The sequence below is a fragment of the Pleurodeles waltl genome, chromosome 2_2, assembly GCF_031143425.1.
Source record: "Pleurodeles waltl isolate 20211129_DDA chromosome 2_2, aPleWal1.hap1.20221129, whole genome shotgun sequence".
Lineage (NCBI taxonomy): Eukaryota > Metazoa > Chordata > Amphibia > Caudata > Salamandridae > Pleurodeles > Pleurodeles waltl.
The window spans coordinates 503,285,021-503,306,341 of NC_090439.1; the positions used below are offsets into that span (position 1 = coordinate 503,285,021).

Sequence of the window (21,321 nt, forward strand, 5' to 3'; positions counted from 1 at the left end):
TTTCCTGCGATGTCAGATTTCTGAAAGCAATATACCGTTTTGTCTGCTGGACTCTTCTGGTTGCGGGGTTATAAAGGGCTTATAGGTTCATCAAGAACCCTAGGTACCCAGAGCCAATAAATGAGGTGCACCCTGCAGTTGGTTTTCATTCTATACTGGGTATACAGCAATTCATTTGCTGAAATATGAGGAGTGAAAAAGAGGTATCAAGAAAACCTTTGCATTTCCAAAATGGGATCAAGATAAGGTTTTGAGGAGCAGTGGTTATTTGCACATCTTTGAATTCCGAGGTGCCCATACTAGCATGTGAATTGCAGGGCATTTCTCAGACGTCTTTTTTACACACACTCTTATATTTGGAAGGAAAAAATGTAGAGAAAGATAAGGGGCAATAACACTTGTTTTGCTATTCTATGTTCCCCCAAGTCTCCTGATAAAAATGATACCTCACTTGTGTGGGTAGGCCTAGCGCCCGCGACAGGAAATGCCCCAAAACACAACGTGGACACATCCCATTTTTTCACAAAATACAGAGCTGTTTTTTTGCAAAGTGCCTACCTGTAGATTATGGCCTCTAGCTCAGCCGGCACCTAGGGAAACTTACCAAACCTGTACATTTTTGAAAACTAGAGACCTAGGGGAATCCAAGATGGGGTGACTCACGGGGCTCTGACCAGGTTCTGTTACCCAGAATCCTTTGCAAACCTCAAAAAGTGGCTAAAAAAACAAGTTTTCCTCACATTTCGGTGACAGAAAGTTCTGGAATCTGAGAGGAGCCTCCAATTTCCTTCCACCCAGCGTCCCCCCAAGTCTCCCGATAAAAATGATACCTCACTTGTGTGGGTAGGCCTAGCGCCCACAACAGGAAATGCCCCAAAACACAACGTGGACACATCACAGAAAACAGAGCTGTTTTTTGCAAAGTGCCTACCTGAGATTTTGGCCTCTAGCTCAGGCGGCAACTAGGGAAACCTACCAAACCTGTACATTTTTGAAAACTAGAGACCTAGGGGAATCCAAGATGGGGTGACTCGCGGGGCTCTGACCAGGTTCTGTTACCCAGAATCCTTTGCAAACCTCAAAAAGTGGCTAAAAAAACAAGTTTTCCTCACATTTCGGTGACAGAAAGTTCTGGAATCGGAGAGGAGCCTCAAATTTCCTTCCACCCAGCGTCCCCCCAAGTCTCCCGATAAAAATGATACCTCACTTGTGTGGGTAGGCCTAGCGCCGGCGACAGGAAATGCCCCAAAACACAACGTGGACACATCACAGAAAACAGAGCTGTTTTTTGCAAAGTGCCTACCTGTAGATTTTGGCCTCTAGCTCAGCCGGCACCTAGGGAAACCTACCAAACCTGTACATTTTTGAAAACTAGAGACCTAGGGGAATCCAAGATGGGGTGACTCGCGGGGCTCTGACCAGGTTCTGTTACCCAGAATCCTTTGCAAACCTCAAAAAGTGGCTAAAAAAACAAGTTTTCCTCACATTTCGGTGACAGAAAGTTCTGGAATCTGAGAGGAGCCACAAATTTCCTTCCACCCAGCGTTCCCCCAAGCCTCCCGATAAAAATGATACCTCACTTGTGTGGTTAGGCCTGGTGCCTGCGACAGGAATAGATCACACAACGGTCAATGTTGGTCCTTACGTGAGGCAGCTGTTGACCCTGGGGTGATCCATTCCTGACACAGACACTAGGTGTAGGCACTCAAGTGGGGTAGTGTTTTTATCAGGACAGGTGAGGAGTCACTGGGTGGTAGGAATATTGTGGATCCCAGCATATTCCTGTAGTTTGTGTGACAGAAATGCGAGAAAAATTGAGTTTTTTTTCAACATTTCAGCTTTGCAGGGTATTCTGGGTAAGAAAACTTTGGGGAAGCCACACAAGTCACACCTCTGTGGACTCCCCCGAATGTCTAGTTTCCAGAAATGTGTGGGTTTAGTGTGTTTCTCTATATGGCCGCCGAATCCAGGACCAAAAACACAGGTGCCTGCCTTACAAAACCAGTTTGTTTTGCCATGGATAATTTTGATGTCTCCACAATATGATTTGGGTGGTGGAATTTGGGGCTGAACTAAATTGGGGAGCTCCCAAGAGAGCACTCTCTCTCTCTGCTTGCCGCCGCATTCACCTGCTCTCTGGGTTGGCCTAACCCACTATTACCCAGTTGCACAAACAGCTTGCGAAGGGACAGCAGGACTGTCCTCATCACCTCCCTCATAATGTACTGGAAGAGGAGTTATCGAATGGGACTCCTCTGACTGAAAAATCACTCCCAGAGTCTGCGCCATTGTCCTATCCCTCAGATGCTGTCTCAGTATCTGATGTCTCAGTCTCTGATCCTATGTCAGAGCGGTCCTCTATAACCCGAGTGTAGGCAGCAGTCATCCATCAAGATGCCATCTCTGCTATTGGCTAAACTGTTGCTCTAAAACACTAGCCTACGTAGACAGTCACAAAATCGATGGTGTGTGAGATACGTGCAACAGTAGAGGCCACCTTACCTGCGCTTCTTCCCTCAATCAGCACGTACTTTCAAGACACTCAAAAAACACCTTGTCACATACCATTCGTCACAGTCTTTAGCACCTCCTGCGCCCAGTCCAACAATCATTATTGGTGCTCCCACTCCCTCCTCCTCGGATTCCCTCATTACCACCCAGCAAAAGTGCCCTTCATCTCTCCATAGACTTTGCTAATGTACTCAGCTATTTACATAAAATACAGATTTGCTCTTTGCAGTAGGCATATAAACCTTCTGTGCTTCTTTATGGCACTAAAACTGCCACTAGACAAGTCTGACCCTTTTCCCCCCAGGGAAACCACACACATATTGACAAAAGTGATATATATATATGACAGCCAATCACCTGAAACTCAACTCAAGCAAAACCGAAATAATCCTCTTTGGCCCACACAAAAACACCTGGGACCCCTCATGGTGGCCCACCACGCTAGGCCCTGCACCCACCCCCGCCAACCACGCACGCAACCTCAGCATCATCCTAGACTCCTCCCTCTCGATGACCCAACAAATCAACGCTCTCACCTCCTCATGCTTCAACACACTCCGTATACTGAAAAACATTCAAATGGATCCCCACAGAGACCAGAAAAACTGTCACTCACGCACACATCAGCAGCAGGCTTGATTACGGAAACGCCCTCTACGCCGGCACCACTCTAAAACACGAACACATCTCTCCACACCTCAAATCCCTCCACTGGCTCCCCATTGACAAAAGGATCACCTTCAAGATCCTCATCCTCGCACACAAATCACTCCACAACACAGGCCCTGCCTACCTCAACGAGAGTCACCTTCCACACCCCCACACGAAACGTCCGCTCAGCTGACACCTCTCTCGCCTCTGTCCCCCGCATCAAACACACCACCACCGGGGGCAGATCCTTCTCCTACCTTGCACCCAAAACCTGGAACGCCCTCACAACCCACCTTCGCAAGACCCAAAACCTACTTCTTTTCAGGAAGGGCCTCAAAACCTGGCTTTTCGAACAGTGAACCGCCCAGCCCCTTTCCCTCCCCCCGCCCCCCCCAAGCGCCTTGAGACCCTCACAGGTGAGTAGCACACTTTATAAATCTCTTTGGTATATATAGATCTACCTCTATATATATATATATATATATATATATATATCTATGTACATAGATATATCTATAGATATATCCATGTACATAGATATATCTATCTACATAGATATATAAATATAGATCTATATATGGATCTATTTTTTTTAGTTGTTGTATGGTTTCCTTGGGGGCCAAAATGGCCCCCAGGGAAACCCTACAACATCTAAAACAAAAATTGCCCCCACAGGGGTCACCCTGCCCACGGGCGACCCCCTGTCATTTTTTTTTTTTTTTTTTTTTTTTTAAAACAATCCCCGGGGGGGGGGGGGGGGGCGCGATTGCCCCCCCCCCACCTCCCCCCAGGGGGCACCTACCTTTTTTTTTTTTTATTAATTATGCCCCCGGGGGGGGGCGGCCCGTTTTCAGGAAAGGAGGCGCTGCGATCGGGGGCCAGGAAACACTTTCAGGAAGGCCTCGTAAGAAAGGGGAGACACTCCCCTTTCTTACGAGGCCTTCCCGAACGTGAGAAAGGCCGTTTTCCCCATCAAAGCAGGAAGCGGCCGCAAGGCTGCTTCCTGCTTTGATGGGGAAAACACGCTGACGTCACAAAGGGGCGGGTGGGGGGGTGGGGGGAGACACGGAAGCTTCCGTGTCTCCCGGGGGGGGTTTAAAAAAAATAATAAATCCTCGGGTGCGACGCACCCGAGGATTTATTGATACCCTTCCTGGTGTCGGCCACTGGTCGTGACCCGCACCAGGGAGGGTGTGTGGGCGTCGGCCAGTGGCCGACGCCCGCACCTAAGCGGTTAAAACTAGCCCATAGGCAGTTACTTCTAAGCGATTATAAACTTGTTCAGATAAATAAGACGCTTCATTTATCTCGCTGCCACATTTTAAACAGCTGGTTCAAAAGTTTTTAATGGTTGAGTAACCAGTGTCCTTCAGCACTCAGTTTAGAAGAAATTACAGAAAAGTCTGCACTCTGCGGTATATAGGCCTGTCTGAGATGAGTCAAAAGTACTCAATTGCAGGACTGCTGCAAGTGGTTGGTTGTTAAATATAACGCAGTGTCATTACCATATTTTATGATTGGCCCTTGTGTTTTATTTTTGATTTTGACCTGACATCTTATTTTGTTTTAAAGAGAATGCAGGGGTAATATTCTAAGACAATGTAATGCGTATAACACGATAACAGGCTAATAAAAATATATACATTATCTACAAATATAATATATATCAAATAATATAATGAAGGGTAATGCTGCAGCTTTACCATTGTTATTTTGTCAGAATCAAAGCAACAAAAATAATACTTTTAAAGAATGTTGGCATTGCCACATATAAACATAACATACTTTCAAATGTGACTTCCCGTTTGTCCTTCTGTCACCAGGCTGAATTGTGCTAGTCAAAAGTTGAATGTTGCCTACTGGTAGGAGGCAGTATTCGCTCACAAAAAGTGAGTAGACGATTGGAGTTGAACCCAGTATGACCTCCTCACCTGTCTGCCTACCCCGAAGGGTTACGTTGATTTTTCTGGGTTGGCTACACGATATACGGCAACTGCTTTTACCAATGTGAGCGTGGGTTGGTACAAAGCTCTACCCTTATGATCTCCCTTTGGAAAGTTGTTTAGACGAACTCTTAAATATTCTAGCTGTGCAGCGGTAAATACATTCATAGCCCATTGATTAGAAGAGAAATTAAGAAAGGATTGAAAGAAGGGGAAAACGAAATAAAGCTGTGGTTCTTCACACATTGATGAAACAGTGTATTAGCAAATTTAATGAACACGTATCAAATTTACAATATGGAACCCCGTTTGTTACATGGTGTAACGAAGGCAGCAGATTTGTTGCAAATGACAATTCTGAGTGACACCATAAGGTAACTATAGCAAAGTGAAGTTTGAGCACTTCTAAAGCAAAAACTCACTTACCATACTGCAGAATTCTTCATATCTAGTCAGCAGAAGATTTGGCCTGTGAAAATGACTATAAATGTTCACTACTGTGTGTTGTAGCCTCAGCCATCTCCAGCTTTGGCAAATAAGCATAGACCTCCATTCATCCCTCCTTTTCTGCAAGTGCCCCTCCTATATCCATTCTTCCTGCACTATACACCAAAACATTACAACTACTTATCAACACATGGCCATGAGACCTTACGCAGTACAGAAGTAATCCAAACTTGCATATCCTGAACAATAAAGACACTGGGAGCTGGATCAAAGCTTGAATTCCAAAGAAGGAGGTAGGGCATTTTATCACGTTGGACAGATATGTCAACATTCAATTGAAAAAACTATGGACTGGCAAGATCGATAGCTGGTTTTGAGTAATTTTATACACACCTTTGTACCTCTGCAGTTTGTTGACTGCATATACGCCAATAGATTGTGGAACTTATGGAATTCAGTTTTACTGGTCTCTGGCTTAAAGACAGCAGTGAGTAACATGGACCCTAATATGATGCAGATTTTTGTAGGAGAGTTAGTTCAGTGAAGGCAGGATAAAACACCTTATTTCGTCATGGTGGTGCTCTCACAGAGGTATAACATTAATGCTGGTACTTAGAGCTGGGAGACAAAACGTGTACTGATGGTGTTTGTAATGTGTACACACATTTGAGACAGCAACTCCACCTCTCATCAATCTTTATTGTGTCTCACATAGAACAGCATTCTTCAGAAATCATGTGCTAGGACCAAAGCTCGGCTGGACAGTTTCTGAATATGTTACATCTGGAGGCATGATCACTTGTGTTGATGAATCCTACGCATATGGCAAACAATTCAGTGATTGGCACCATCATAACTATTAATTTGAAGTCTTTACATTTTATTGATGGTGATGTCCACTCTATTTCAAAAGTATTCGTGACCTCAGATAAATCCGATTTGGCTCTTTCACAAGAAAGCTTACTTTGCAAGGCTTATCTCATTATAAACATAGCTGAAGGTTTTATCAATGGGTATCGAATGCAAAATTGATCAACTGCTTTTCTTTTCTTGTGTTCCATGGAAACATTCATAAGAGGCAAAGAAATCTTTCAACACTACTTCATGCTCAAGTAAATCCCAAGGTGCTGGGGAAATCATTGTCAATAACTGTGGTTTACCCATGAGCCACATCAGGTAGTCACCATCAGAGGAACCAGGTTATTATCACCTTTCTGAACACTGGTATTGGCCCCCTGTGGAATGAAAGCCAAATCTTTATTCACAATCTGTATGTAAAAGTGATTTACTGAGGCCTTCAACAGTTCATTTGATCCCAAATCTCATCTGTTTTTAATGCAAGGACAGCTATTCTGAAACATCCATTCTGGGATAGGGCATATTCGTCAACCACAAGTGGCATCTCTATCAAGAGGTACGATTCAAGGAGGCAAAGTCCTCTGCCTACTTCAGGCCATGAGAATGCTCTTGAGGGTCTAAGCTGTACCCATGTGGAGGTCAGCAATCAGTAACTTAACCTTCCTGTGGTTGCTATGATTGTGCTTTATCTTTTGCTCACAAGTCAATGCAACAGGTAGCACCTGCCTTAGTATCCTAAGTTGTTACTTTCATTTAAATAAAATACCAACATCCACTCCAAATCCTGATAGAAGTTCTCATGATTCTTAGATTAACCAGGTAATTCTTTAAGGCAAATGAACACCAACGGCCTCCTGTGTAGACATGGTTGACTAGGAATATCAGCATTCACCCCGAGTTACAGGAAAATGACATCTGACTGCCATTTGATGGGCAGCATATCTTTGGTCCTAAGTAGATGAGATTTTAGAAAACAATAACCTGGAATAGGAAGCTGGCCCTTTATGTGGTGTGTGAATACAGTGTAAAAGGGCCCAGGGGTTTCCCAGTGAGTGGACAGGGCATGCTATGCAATCCTAAAGTGCTCTGTTTATGGGTAGTGTGGTCCAGCAGCCTTAGCACAAAGTACAAGACATCTAAAAATACATACAGTAGTCAGTAAATGAGACACGACTCAAAAAGGACATCCATGCCAATATATAAAAATAGCATGTATGTTTGTGTTTAGGCATCAGAGAACAATTGTTCAGGTAAGTACGTTTTTAAATAGGAATTCTTTTCACTTCAAAAAGTGGACACAGTGCAATTTCTGAGTTCTGCAATGTTATCCTGTAGGAGGAAAAACAAATTCTGCAAACAGGTAGAGTACAGTGACTTCAAGACCAATCTCTAGAAATTAAGGTGAGTAGTGAGCAAGGTCCAGGGCAGCACCCACAGTACACACTCAGCGGCACGTGGGCGGCCGGATACAAAAGAGCAGAGGATGCACAGTGCATTTCAATGGGATTGCTCAACTGTGAAAAGAGGCTGCAGGCTCTGCCCAGGAGGCCAGTCGGGCTGAGCTAACAGCACGACTCAGGCCTCACAATGCTCGAGCACAGGTAGGCACCATCGGTCCTTTTCTCCACGGCTCAAGGGCAACTGGTGCAGAGGTGTCCTTAGGTGTCAGGGTTTTCTAACCGGAGCGGTCTTGGGAGGGGCTTCTGTGTGCAGAGGCTGCAGGTGTCCTCGGGGAGTCCAGGAGGGGTGAGACCTCTATGGACTCGGACTCTGGAGGGCAGGGGAACCTTGTTGGCAATGGTGGGTTCACTTCAACTTGTTCAGAGACTACAGGTGCAGTGGTGACTTCAGGTTGTGGCAGTTCCAGAGGCTTCGGATTCCCTTTGGTGGTGTTTGGAGAACAGGTCTGATGTTCACATGAGTTTTTGAGTCTTATTTTTTTTTTTTTTTTTAAGGCTGGCAGTCCTCCTGGGTTTTTGGAGTCACAGCCACAGGACAAGTCACCCTTGATGCAGACTTCATCAAGGGATGCAGACAGGCCGGCGGGGTTGGTAACAGGTCAGCTGCTTCTTTTCTCCTCTTCTGCTGCCACAGCTCTTTGGTGTCCTTGGTCTTCTTAGGTCAGCAGGATTTGCTTCACTGGTGCAAGGGGCTTCCCTAAATACTTCATTTAGGGGTGTTAGGGTGTGTGTAGGGAAGTAGCCAATGGACTACTGACCCTTGAGGTTATATGGGCATAACCCTGTCCCAAAATTCCTAGGTTTACTATCTCAAAGATGGCTACCTCTGAAAAATCATGTTCACTTCATTGTAGCCCACCTTAGGGGTGGTACTAGCCTGGAGGTGGTACACCTACCTGACTAGGTCATTTTCCCACCTGTCCAGGTGCCAATTTGGCTCTGGCTGGGGGTGCGGGGTTTGGGAGGTGGCTTCCTCTCCTGTAAGGGGAGCCAGATCCACATTTCAAAGGTGGCGGACTTTTGAGGCCTTGACACCTTAGAAGGCTTATCAGCACGTCATCCTGTGGGAGTAGGTGTTACACCCTCTGCCCAGACAGGCCATTGTTCTGGGTCTCCTGAGAGCAATGGCCCTCACCCTAGGAGGTCAGAACAGTGTCTCAGATGGCAGGCTGGCAGAGACCAGTCAGTGGACACACCAGAGGCTGGTGGCCACCTCTAAGGTGCCCTCTCGGTGCATGTATTGGTAAATCCAACACTGTCATCAGTGTGGATTTACCTATATGAGATGTTTGATACCAAACATCACTATCTTCATTATGTTACATGTGAGGGCGTACCTGCGGGAGCAGATATGCCCTTTCTATGTCATTGTCAATTCTCAGACATAGTAAGTGGCCAGGGAAGTCATTTTAAATGCATGTGCTGCACACTGGTCAATAAGAGTTCCCCAGCTTACATGATGGCTTCACTGACAATAGGGATGTTTTGTATTAAACAGCTCGACTTGATACACCTACACTGAATTCCAGTGATGGATTTAACAATACGTTCACCCAGAGGACACCTTAGAGGTGCCCTCTGAAAACCTACCAGCCTCTGGTGTGCTTGCTGACTAGTTTCTGCCAGCTTGCCCGTGAGACACTGTTCTGACTGCCCAGAGTGAGAGCCTTCTGCTTTCAGGAGCCCCAGAACAAAAGCCTGTCTGGGATTCAGGTGTAATACCCCCCTCCCACAGGATGACCTGCTGGTTATCCTTACTAAGGAGGCAAGCCTCAAAGGGCTGCTGCCTTTGAAATGCGAATCTGGTTCCCCGTCACCTTTGAGGAAGCTGACTCCCTTGTCCAGTGCCCCTTTGGCACCTGGACAGGCTGGAAAATTAGCTAGTCAGGTAGGTGTGCCACCCTCAGGCTAGTACCAACCCTAATGTGGGCTTATCCAAGGTGAACACAATTTTTCAGAGGTAGCCATCTTTGTGATGCTATAACTAAGAATTCTGGTACTGGGGTATGCCCACTTCCCAAAGGAAGTGGTCATATAGGGGGTGTACTGACCCCAATGGTCGGGTCAGTACCCCCCCCCCCCCCATTGGCTACTACCATACACTCCACTAACACCCCTAAGTTCAGTATTTAGGGAAGCACCTGGCACCAGGGAAATAGATCCTGATGATCTAAGATGACCAAGTACACTGAAGATCCATGAAAGCTGAGAGGAGAGAAGAAGCAGCTGACCTGGTACCAACCTCAAGGGCCTGTTTGCACCCCCTGTCAAAAACTGCCCCAAAGTAGACTCATCCTACAGCTGTTGACTCAAAAAACCCAGGGGACTGCCTGCCTTCAATAAAGACTCAAGACCTCCCATGAACAGTAGACCTCTTCTCCTCCAAACTGCAAAGAAAGGACTCTGAGGCTTCCTGAACCGCCAACCACCATTGCACCCATCACCTCCAGCCAGCGTTGAAATGGGCCACCGGTGCCAATAAGGCCCTCCAGAGTTGAAGTCCGCTGTGTTTTCACCCATCCTTGACTCCCAGATGACGCCTGCAGCCTCTGCTCGCAGGCCCCCTCTATTGCGACCGCTCCAGTAAGAAAAACCCACCACCTAAAAACACCTCTGGGCCCCTGGCCCATGGAGAGGCAGACCAAAGGTGTCCCCCTGTATCCAAGCATCATAAGACCTGAGCACTGCTGTTGGTTCAGCCCACCTGGCTTCCTAGCCAGAGCCTGCAGCCTTTTCCTGCAGAGATCGATCTCCATTGAAATGCATTGAGCACCCAATGCTGTTTTGCACCCAGCTGCCCCCATGCAACTGGTGGTGTACTCCTTGTGCTGCCTTGGACCTTGCCCAGCACTCACCTTAACTTCCAGAGATTGGTCCTGTAAGTCATTCTACTATACCTTTTTGCAGAACTGGTTCTTCCCTCCATAGGCTAACATTGCAGAACTCAGAAACTGCCCACTTTATAAAGTGAAAATAATTAATATTTGAAAACCTACTTACCGGAAAGATTTTTCTCTGATGCCTAAACATATATAAAGATACTTGCTATTTTCATAAATTGGTGTGGATCTTGAGTCCTGCTTCTCATTTATTGACTACTGTGTGCATTTGTTGAGGTCTTTCACTCCTCTGTGTTAAGCCTAAGCTACTCAACCACACTACCTTCTCAAAGAGCACTTCGGGATTGTATAGCAAGCCCCTGTCCACTTGTGAGGGACTCCGTGGACTCTTTGCCTGGTATATCTAGTTACTGATATATCACATAAAGAGACAGCTTTCTTCATGCGCACACACTATCTAACTCTGTGCAAGGCTACAGCACCTATCTGTGTCTTGGTGCATCACAAAGCACTGCTTTTCAGACAGCCAAGAAGGCATGGAGCGTCTGACGCACCATGGCATTTGCTGGCATACAACAAAATCAGCGAGTCGGGTATAGGATCGCTGAAGCGTTCGACACAGATTTCAAGGCAACCCTGAAGCGTCTTACGTGTAAGAGCACCAGACAGAATCAACGAGTCAGGTAAAGGAGCACTGAAGCATCTGACACTTGTTTTCAGGCAACCCTGAATCACCTTATGCTAAGGAGCGCCGGAACATCCTGCTTAGATTCTGGCAGTGGGGAGCAGCCATCGACCCAACAGAGCTTCTGACGTTGCAACAGTCTGAGAGGCTCCTAGCGTCTCTTGGATAGACCATGCGTTTGCACTCTGTGATTCACACAACATTCCCTAACTGACCGTCTCACCGGAAGGTATTGGGCCCTTACTTTGTATTAGCAAGTGCACTAAATGCTGTGATACACTCACCTTTTGTGTGACTAGACATTGGAGTGTCTCGCTCTGATGCGCACACCATTCCCTAACTGAGCGCTTCACCTGAAGGTACTGTGTGGAGCTCAAGGTTAAGAATGGGCGCTTACTCTGTACTATTAAGTGTGCTACCATTGGTGATACTCACCTTTTGTTTCTAGGGTGTATAAAATGCAGAGCAGGTCATGAGCTTATCTTGACATTCATAGAGTGTTAAAGTAGAATGACACACTTACCTAGTTTTCAGAACAAAATATTGATAAAGCGTTCTAATCTTAATAGTTGCAGTTTGATACAAATATTTGGGCGGTAAATTCCAAAACCAACTATATCTTGTTTGCTTCTTGTGAAAGGATTATTTTATAGTTTTAGGTTAAGTTAGTTTATGGTTTAGAGACTCAATGCTTAAATAGTGGTGGTAAGCAGATTTCAGTAAATCTAAGTACCGTGCAGAATGTCACCGCACCTCCACTTTTCCTCTCATCTCCTGGAGAACCTACCATACCCTGGCAAAAATGTAAAAAGGTATTTAGCCACTATGCTTGTTGGGGCCCTTCACTCTGTGCAGAGAGGAAGTCTTCTTTGTGAATGCATTGCTTGGGGATAAAGGGGCAAGAAGTTTTCCAACATCTTGTCGAGCTCTCGGATAGTGATTCCACAGGTTTGAACTAGTATGAGATTTGTCTCAGAAAAGAAAAACTGGACCTGCATTATCTTCCAAAGGTGAGCACTGTTCTAGAATGGTATAACTTTGGGAGGAGGTTGTAACAGCAAGGTGAGACTGTAGAACAGTATATCACTGAAATACGCAAGTTAGCAGCTACTTGTAATTTTGGGCTGTTTCTGGAGGAGCGTTTAAGGGACCAGTTGATGCTGGGATGTGTACTAGACAAGGCTCGTGAGAGCATGTGTCAAAATGACCGCGCACCTCTACAAGAGTTACTTACCATTTCTAAAACATATGAACACTCTAAAGTGTGTGTGTGTATGTTATACTAAAAGATGCTGTGGTGGGTAAAGTGAAAGTGTTAGATTTATTCAGGAGAAGTTGGCAAAAGAGAAATTATCCGCTAAATACAAAACCTATCACAAAATCATTTCAGGGCAAGTGTTTTCATTGTGGCAATTCATGTCATATGGTGAATTCCAAAGATTGTCCATGCTGCAAAACTACATGTAAGAACTGTGGATGCAAAGTTCACTTTGCCAGATGTTTTAAGTCAACAAAGGACTTGAAGAAAGTAAGAGAAGTTGGATTATGCGGTGGGGATGTTGAGGAGATCAGTAGTCTTCAGGTGAAAGAGGCTCATGGTGAAAGTCCAGTGGAAGAGGTTATGGTCAATGATGAGCCAGTAAGAGTGCTGTTTGATTCTGGAGCGAAAACTACTCTTGTTCCAAAAAACATTATGAGGAACACTTGCTTGGCAAAATGAAGCTTTTGAAGCCAGATATTAGAACAAATGGGTATGGGTAGAGTCCGTTGATTGACTGAGATACTTTTGGGGTACAATTGAATAAAGCAGTAGCGTTATATCAGGAAAAGTTTGTTTCTGTGAAAGGGAGCTCGTTAATTAGCTGGTTCCATCAACGGTATCTGTTTGTATATTTGGATCGTAATGAGAACCCTTCTGTTTGTATTAAAGAGATGCCATCTGTCAAATTTGTCTCGGGCAGGCATGATATTTGACTGAGTGTTCCCAGAGGCCTTTGCTAACAAACTGGACTGCTTAAAAAAAAGTATCACTTTTTAAAACTCAAATCTAATATATCATCGAAGTTGGCTTAGGTCAGAAGTGTTCTATTACTTGTGAAGGAAAATGAGAACAGAGTTGGACAAACTCATTGCAAATGGTATTATACAAGAAGTAGAGTCCTTAGAATGGTTATCTCCAGTTGTCATTGCTCAGAAAGCCAATGGGGAGGCAAGGCTCTGTGGATTTGCAGGAACTCAACAAAGCCGTGGTTGTGGATCACAATCCACTCCCTAACATAAGTGAAATATTGAGTTCTCTTAATGAGGCTAGGCATTTCTCCTGGCTAGATTTAACATCTGCCTACCACCAAATAAAACTATATTGTTTGTCCCAAGAATTAACAGCGTTTATGGCACCCTTTGGCACCTTCAAGTTCCTGAGGATGCCCTTTGGGCTGATCTCAGCTGCTTCAGTGTTTCAGAGGGCAATGGGGCACATTCTAGAGGAGATTGAGGGCATCAAGGTGTATCAGGACAGTGTTATGATTTATTGAACCTGCTTGGAGGAACATAATGACAGACTGAGGAACGTATTGTCAAGGTTACGTGATGGTTGGCTAACATTGAGATCTGATAAATGCAAGTTTGATGTCCAAGAAATTGAGTATGTAGGACACTTAATGAAAATTTCTGGAATTAAACTAAAGTCAACCATGGTGGATCCTATTAATGGTTTCCGAGCACCACAAAGTAAGGATGAACTAGTAAAATTCCTTGGAATGGCTGAATGTTTTCAGTAAGTTTGTGCCAAAATTTGCAGAAAAAACTTTATGAGGGACTTGTTAAAAAGGGAAAGAGAATTTGTATGTTGTGAGGTATGTAACAACAAATTTAAAAGGTTGAAACAGTGGTTGAACGAAGCACCCAATCTAGGAAGTTTCGCTCAGAAGGATGAGTCATAAATCATGACTGATGCAGGTTCAAAGGCATGTACAAGAAGGAAATGGAAAAGGAAGGACCTTTATTTTTATCTCAAAGAGCTAGAAAGGTGCAGACGTGAATTACTCGGTGTTGGAGAAAAGCATTGAGTGTATTCTGGGCAGTATGTTAATAAAAAAAAAAAAATCTTTTGGAAAGCAAATTTGAAATCAAGATGGACCACAGACCTTTTAAGGAGGTATTTTCAAAGAAGGGCATCTATTATATTGCACAGAATCCAAAAGTGTGTTGTTGCACTGCAAGAATTTAACGTTGTCATAATTTATTTACCTGGGTCCAAAAATATTCTAACAGACTGTTAATCTAGGTTGGGTGACACTGGCAGTGAGGATTCGAAAGAGGCAGATTGGATTGGTAGAGAAGACTATGAAGGACAGCTTAATGTTTGCCTGATCACTGAAAGTATTGTTTCAGAAACAAGTGTGGAGAGAAGGGGTGATAAGTTGCAGAAAGTCGTTAGGATGGTTTCTTCCGGCTAGGGTGAAAAAAGGGAATGTTAAAGGGTATTGGCAGGTCACAGATGGTTTAGTTGTGGTGGATGGATTACTGATGAGGGGCAGTAAGTTTATCCCTCCAGTCAGATTAGGAAACGATTGGTTGATAGTGCCCATGGTAGCCACGTAGGTATTGCCAAAACTAAAGAAACAGTTGGGGAAGGCTATTGATAGCCAGCAATGAAATTAATTATTGAAAGAGAAAAAAGGAATTGTGCAGAATGTTCAAGCAGTGAAAAAGTGTTAAAATGTAGGACACCACCAAAGGTGTTGAGGGAGCAAGTCAGTGGTCTTTGGACGGATATGGCCTTGGATATTTTAGGTCTAGTAAAAATAAAGTCCTATGACGGGTATGTATTGGTGTGTGTGGATATGTTTTCATGCTGGACGAAAGTTAAGATTGTGAGGTCAGTGGAATCTAGAGTGATCATGGATTTCTTGGAGGAGTTATTTGAAAAGGAGGGCTTCCCTAATACCTTGCTGTCTGACAGTGATGTGATAATGGTAGCTAAATAATAATATCCCTCCGATCATGATTCTCCATCTCGGTAGGAGACACAAAATGAGCATGATGATAGAGTAGGAGACCACAGTGTGTGAGATGGGTGCCTTTTCCGTTACAGTATTGTGTAACAAGTGTACAGTTATCCTCTTGGTAGTAATAAGATTGTAAATGTTTTGAAATGTACATCTCAATGTATCTAGGTAGAATTAATCATAAAGTAGTTTGTGTAAACGGTAATTATCTGTTTTTGAGATGTTGGGTGAAAGAGGTGATGTGGTATTCTGTAGCTGTGATGATGTAGAGGTCTGGAATGTAGGGTGGTTGCTAGAATGGAATGTGGAAAGGTTCTTTGTCAGTTGCTCAAGGTACTTGATGTGGATGGGTTCTCTGTGGAAACAGACTCAATAAAGAACACAATCACTTTACAACCAGAGTGGCCTGTCATTAAATCCTACACAGTGCGACCAAACATGTAGCCCATGAGCAAGATGTTGTTCATTGGACACTAACGTGTTCCTCAGCAGATTAACTAAATCTATATCCCTTTTTTTTTTTTTTAGTTGCTATTGTTGCACTAGAGTAGCTTTTCTTTTATTTTGAAGATAAAGTGAGAAGGCTTTTCTGATTAGCTTTCTTTACTGCTTTTATTTCCCTTACACTTGTTCCTCTGGTCTGAGGCAATAAAGCTGGATCCTCTGTAGTGGCAGTTTAAGTTTCAGGACTAAAGTTTCCTCCTATACTTTTTTTCTGCAGCCATCCAGCAATCCAGATTTTTCTCCCACTTTGAGTGAGGGCAAAAGCCCCCCAATATTTACGTGATGTTGTGACATGCTACTACAAGCCCCACTTTACTAAACAGTGTTTCCTACCTACCAGTAACTTCTCCCAGGAACCTCTGAATCCCAGAACATTCCCATTTGGTGTGCAAAAACAATCCCCGTAGCCTGCATCCATGGAGACAGTTAAAAATGTAAGTTCGCCCAATTTTTTCGATCAGTATACTCATGTAATACACCCTATGTAGAATATTCAGAGGCAGCAGTCGAAAGAAACCAGACTTTGATTGCGATGACCCTAGAACACTGCAGGACTACACTCAAGTCGTCATCCGTCAATTCCCTATTATCCTGCTCCCATCGTTCAAGGAGCCCAACGAGGTGTCTCTCATATTGTTATTCAGTTTCTTTATAGGTGAATAATATTGCCTTTTGTGGTAAGGTTTCTGTCAGCAAGCTCTCTTCCAGGGAGGTACTGTTATCCACCCTGGCACCCCTTGGTATATTACTCTGCAATGCAGCTGCAGTCTAAGGTATCAAAATACCTCACTCTAGCATCTGATATTTCTCTTTAAGATCTTGAAAAATGTTTACAGCATCCTTTGCTCATGTATGGCCCAGTTCACTGGTACCTATTAAATACCACGCACTAAAGCCTGTAATGCTACCATTTTTGCCTAGTTGTGCCTAATCCCAAAGTGGCATCTCCCTTTTCATGACTCCTTGTTGCCCCAGGCTCTTGATCACACTTTCCCAGATGTGTAGAATTACTCTTATGTATGACTGCCACCCCATTTTGCGCCACTTCCCGTAGAGCGCTGTCAGTTATTCCTGGGCCCATCCGGTGTCTGTCATGTCTAATTGAGAGCTCCTCTTTTGGGGCAGATGCCTAGTCATTCACAACTGTGAGCTTTGAGGCCCAATAATTTGTCCTTATATCAAGGTAGCCAATGCCTCTGTAATGTGCCCCTCGTATTAACTTATTCAGAGCAATTATGGGGGAGCGCCTATTCTACTACAGTCACCTCAAAACATGCCCACACCCCGAAAGAAGTATCTGATATGGCGTATTCTGTAAAGAATATATGAATTTGGGCAATGTAAATAGCTTAAACATGGACACCCTACCCATCAGTGAGAGCAGCAGTTGCCTCCAATACATAGAGTTTTGTCTGGGTAAGGGCTCTATATAGATTCTAAGAAATACTTTCCTGGAACGCATGACATACATACCCAGACTGTGAGACCCTGGTCGCGCCACCGGTATCAGAAACCTATTTTGCTCCCAACAGTTACAGGTGGAAAACAAATACATAGTTGACTTCATGCAGTTCACTCTGAACCCACTATATTTACCTAAAATGTTCAGCATTTGCAGTAGTCAGTCAATCTACTGGTCAGTGTCGGACACATAAAATAGTACATCACCCATATACATTGAAATCCAGTAATGCCACCCTGTGTCCCACCTCAGTCCCTTCATCAAGGGGTCCCCTCACTCCTAACAGGCGTATGGTTCCATTGCCAATGTAAATATCTTGGGGGAAAGGGGACACCCCTATCTTTACAAAGTAAAAACTTTAGCATTTTGAAAAATTGAAAAGTGTGCTCGCTGGCTATTACAGAAAACTGTGAAGTGTTCAATATGGATACACATGTTCTTATTGAGATTTAATGAACAATTAACTTTTTTTTACTGAGACAATGAGGAATTCCATGTGCATTGTGTTCCCCGATTATTGTTCGTTTTGAACCATGTAATTATGACTTTCTGCCATGGATGAAGCTGCAACTGTTTTTATACAGATGAATTATTTTAGGTTTATTTATCCTAGCTTTGAGTATCCTAGGGCAGCTCCTGTTACTGTGGATCTGAGTGCCTATCAGGGTCTAAGGCTGGTACTAGGGAACCATAATATAAAAAAAAAAAAAATGCTTGTGAAAGTGCAGTCCACCATGCTGGTTTGAACGAAGTAAGCTGCAGAACTGTTGAGCACTGAATTTTATTCCAGAATTTAAATTCAGAGTCCTGCATCTTATAAAACTGCACTGATGCCTGACAGGTCTCATTCAGGACCTGTTATTAAAAAAAAACAACAAAAAAAAAACGTACATTTGGATCACTCAGTGGTTAAGCCCGCCAGTGGGTTTCCAGATAGTGCTATAATGGAATTTGCTAAGCTTAAACATTGGGGAATTTTGGAAGCTTGCAGAGAATGCTAAAAGATGTATTATGAAATCTTGGAAGGCATGGTAACTAGGACACTAAGTAGAATATCAAAATGTCCTATGCAATGGGCTTAAAGAGGTCCTACACCCTCCTAAGATTTTACAGTGTTGCTTTCCTAATGTGCTACCTCTTTTTCCGCAACTGGCAAAAAATGCTTAAGACCATACTAAACCTATGTAAAGCTGTCTTCATGTCGTACCACGTTTTCGCCAGTGTTACTGAGCTAACATTTTTAAAATGCACATATATCTATATTTCTTAGGAAGAAACCAAAATCACATATATATTAAGTGATCTTTGAATCCTACCAAGGTTTGACCAATGTTAGTGTATAATAAGTTTGAAATAAACAATTTTCCATTAACTTTCCCATGAGGTCCTGGAGTTGAACCCTCAAATCAACTTGTAAAATGGTATTCAAACCTAATATTTATAAGAATGCCTCTATCCAACTCTTCTTTAAAATGCTCTACTTGTCACTGATTTCACAAATATTGACTTTTGGAGAGCCAGCAACACCCTTTTCTTTAGTCTTTCAAGTAATATATATTCTTTTAGCCCTTCCACCCCTTATGAAGAAAAAGCTTCATCGAGTCACATAGCTAAAACAAAATAAACACAGTCTCTTCTGCCTCAGTCTGATTTCTATTTATAAAAATAAAGATTACTGTGTTTCTCTTGATGGTTAAAAATGCTGTTGTGCAATACAGTGATGTTTGCAACTCAGATGTTGGCAAGATTGTTTCCAAGATGCTTTTATTAATCCTTCCACTTTTGACCAGTTTTTCCGACCTAATTTCTTGTACAATGCACAATTATATGGCCATTATTTTTAAACAATTTCTTGAGAAGAGCCTACACTCGATGTAACTTGCTCTTTAAGTCTTCTGACATGTTTGTTGAAGTGATTGGCCTATACTGTACCCTGAAATAAACAATTTATCTCTTCTGTAAATGTCCACCAAAAATGTTGTTAATTACTGCTTATTTATAGGTGTTACGTTTGTGTCTATTGTGTTCATTAGCGAACCTCATCCACGTTTTAATAGTTTACCAAACCATCTGTGCACAAATCACATGTTTCCTCGTGGTTTGGCTGCCGCTAATTATTTCTCTTGACACCAAAATATGATGCTTGTTGCTTTTAAAAGGTTGGTGACTTCTGATACAGACAGATGGTAATCAGTGTTTCCTCCCAAGCATAAAGCCTATTAGCCATCCAACGAGTTGAAAGTACTGCTTGTGAAGAGATTTGTTGCTTTGATCTGTGCCAGGCTTGTGAACAGATATTCCACGTTTTCAAAAGCTTGCATGACCATTCCGCATTTGAAATGCTGATTTTTTTATTTTTTTTTTGCAGACAATGTGTCCTGTTTGTTTGGATCGTTTGAAGAACATGATCTTCCTCTGTGGGCATGGGACATGTCAGCTTTGTGGCGATCGAATGAGTGAATGTCCAATTTGCCGTAAAGGCATCGAAAGAAGAATCCTTTTGTATTAGATGAGATTTGTATTTTGCAACTTAAGCTATTCGTCGTTTTTTTTTTTTATCCTCAAACCTCAGCACGCCTTGCAGGCATGTTCTGGAGTTCCAGTGGCCTGCATCTGCAATGTACCGCATATGCAACACCCATTGTTGTGAACTCTACAAAGGCAGTATTTATACAACAACAGTAATTAGTTGTAGATTTAAAACGAGCCTTGCTTAAATTATTTAGGCACTTTCTCTGATAAAAACATTGTGTAAAGCAACTTTTTTATTATTGTTTTCACGTCTGTGTTAAACCTATAACATACTATGTATAATATATGCTTTTATTATGTCTTTTAAGAAAATAATGTGGTCTGGAAATCTTTTCAAACCAGGCAGAATGCTGTGAACATGTGACTTTCCCTAACCCAAGTCTATTACTGAGCTATATTTTCTTTGGAAGTTGCCTCAGTAGTTGTTTGCTTGGTGGTTAGTGCATTACAATTTACCTGGCTGCTCTGATCCAGAAAATTAACTAATGTTAGTCTTAGAAACGCAGCATTTTTCTTCTGCTTAAGTTAACATCATTTGTGCAGTCTGAGGATGTGGAACTTAAGTAAAGGTAAAAGGGCAGAGAGCAACGGTTTGTGTTTCATCAAAATGATTTCTGACTTCACACATGTCCCCCTCTTCTTGTAAAACATCAAATAATAAAATGTGATGGACATTGTTTCCTCGTGTCAAACCATTTTGCTTTACAAGCCCAGCTCTAGTTATCATTTAATTGTAAATGTTTTAACCACATATTTCCTTTTTAATATACACAAACTGTTAATAGTGGAATGCATTACATTGAATGTCAGTCTTTCCATTTACCCACTCCATCAAATACTTCGATCGGATTGCTCACCAGGCAGTGCAGTAGACATGAACATTTTGAATGAAAGTGGCTTTCTAGCAGCAAAAAAAGCATTACTTGATTTTCACCCTATCAAGTGAGTTTTCTTTTAGCAAGCAATAAGTGTAAACTGGAAAACAGTAGTCATTTGCTTAGAGACACTAGTTCAGTAAGCATGCTAATATTTTACAGTGTATGGCCACCAACCCGCTTCCCAACACTAAACATTGTCTTGTATTCCTCTAGTAGTTTTATTTCCTCCTGTTTATTAACGTCTTCAATCAAGACATTCCTAAAACCTTAAGTTATACTTAAGATTATCTTTTACATACTATGTACCCCTCATGTTGCTCTGTTCTTCCTACCCTGAAAGCCTAATCAATATGTTCATTGTTTTCATCATGGTGTTGAGATTAGAGCAGGTTGGCTGTCCAGTTAATCTTCAGGGTGTTGTGATCCAATAGCAGTGGGCCGATGCCGCATGTTGGTAAAGGAATATTGTTGATGTTCAATCAATATGGGAAAATTATTTTTACACCTCAACCAGAATTCCTTTTTCCGCTTTGTTGAGCT

The 21,321-nt window shown here is 43.0% G+C and overlaps 1 protein-coding gene across 1 annotated transcript in view; it reads left to right on the top strand.

Annotated features, from left to right (window-relative positions):
- Nucleotides 1-20,580, top strand: part of MIB1 (MIB E3 ubiquitin protein ligase 1) — a 345,878-nt gene extending 325,298 nt beyond the window's left edge. Inside the window, exon 21 of the mRNA XM_069220006.1 lies at nucleotides 19,740-20,580. Coding sequence (XP_069076107.1) covers nucleotides 19,740-19,880 — 141 coding nt within the window. The 3' untranslated portion in view covers nucleotides 19,881-20,580. The remainder of the gene's footprint in view (nucleotides 1-19,739) is intronic.
- Nucleotides 20,581-21,321: the final 741 nt, after the last annotated feature.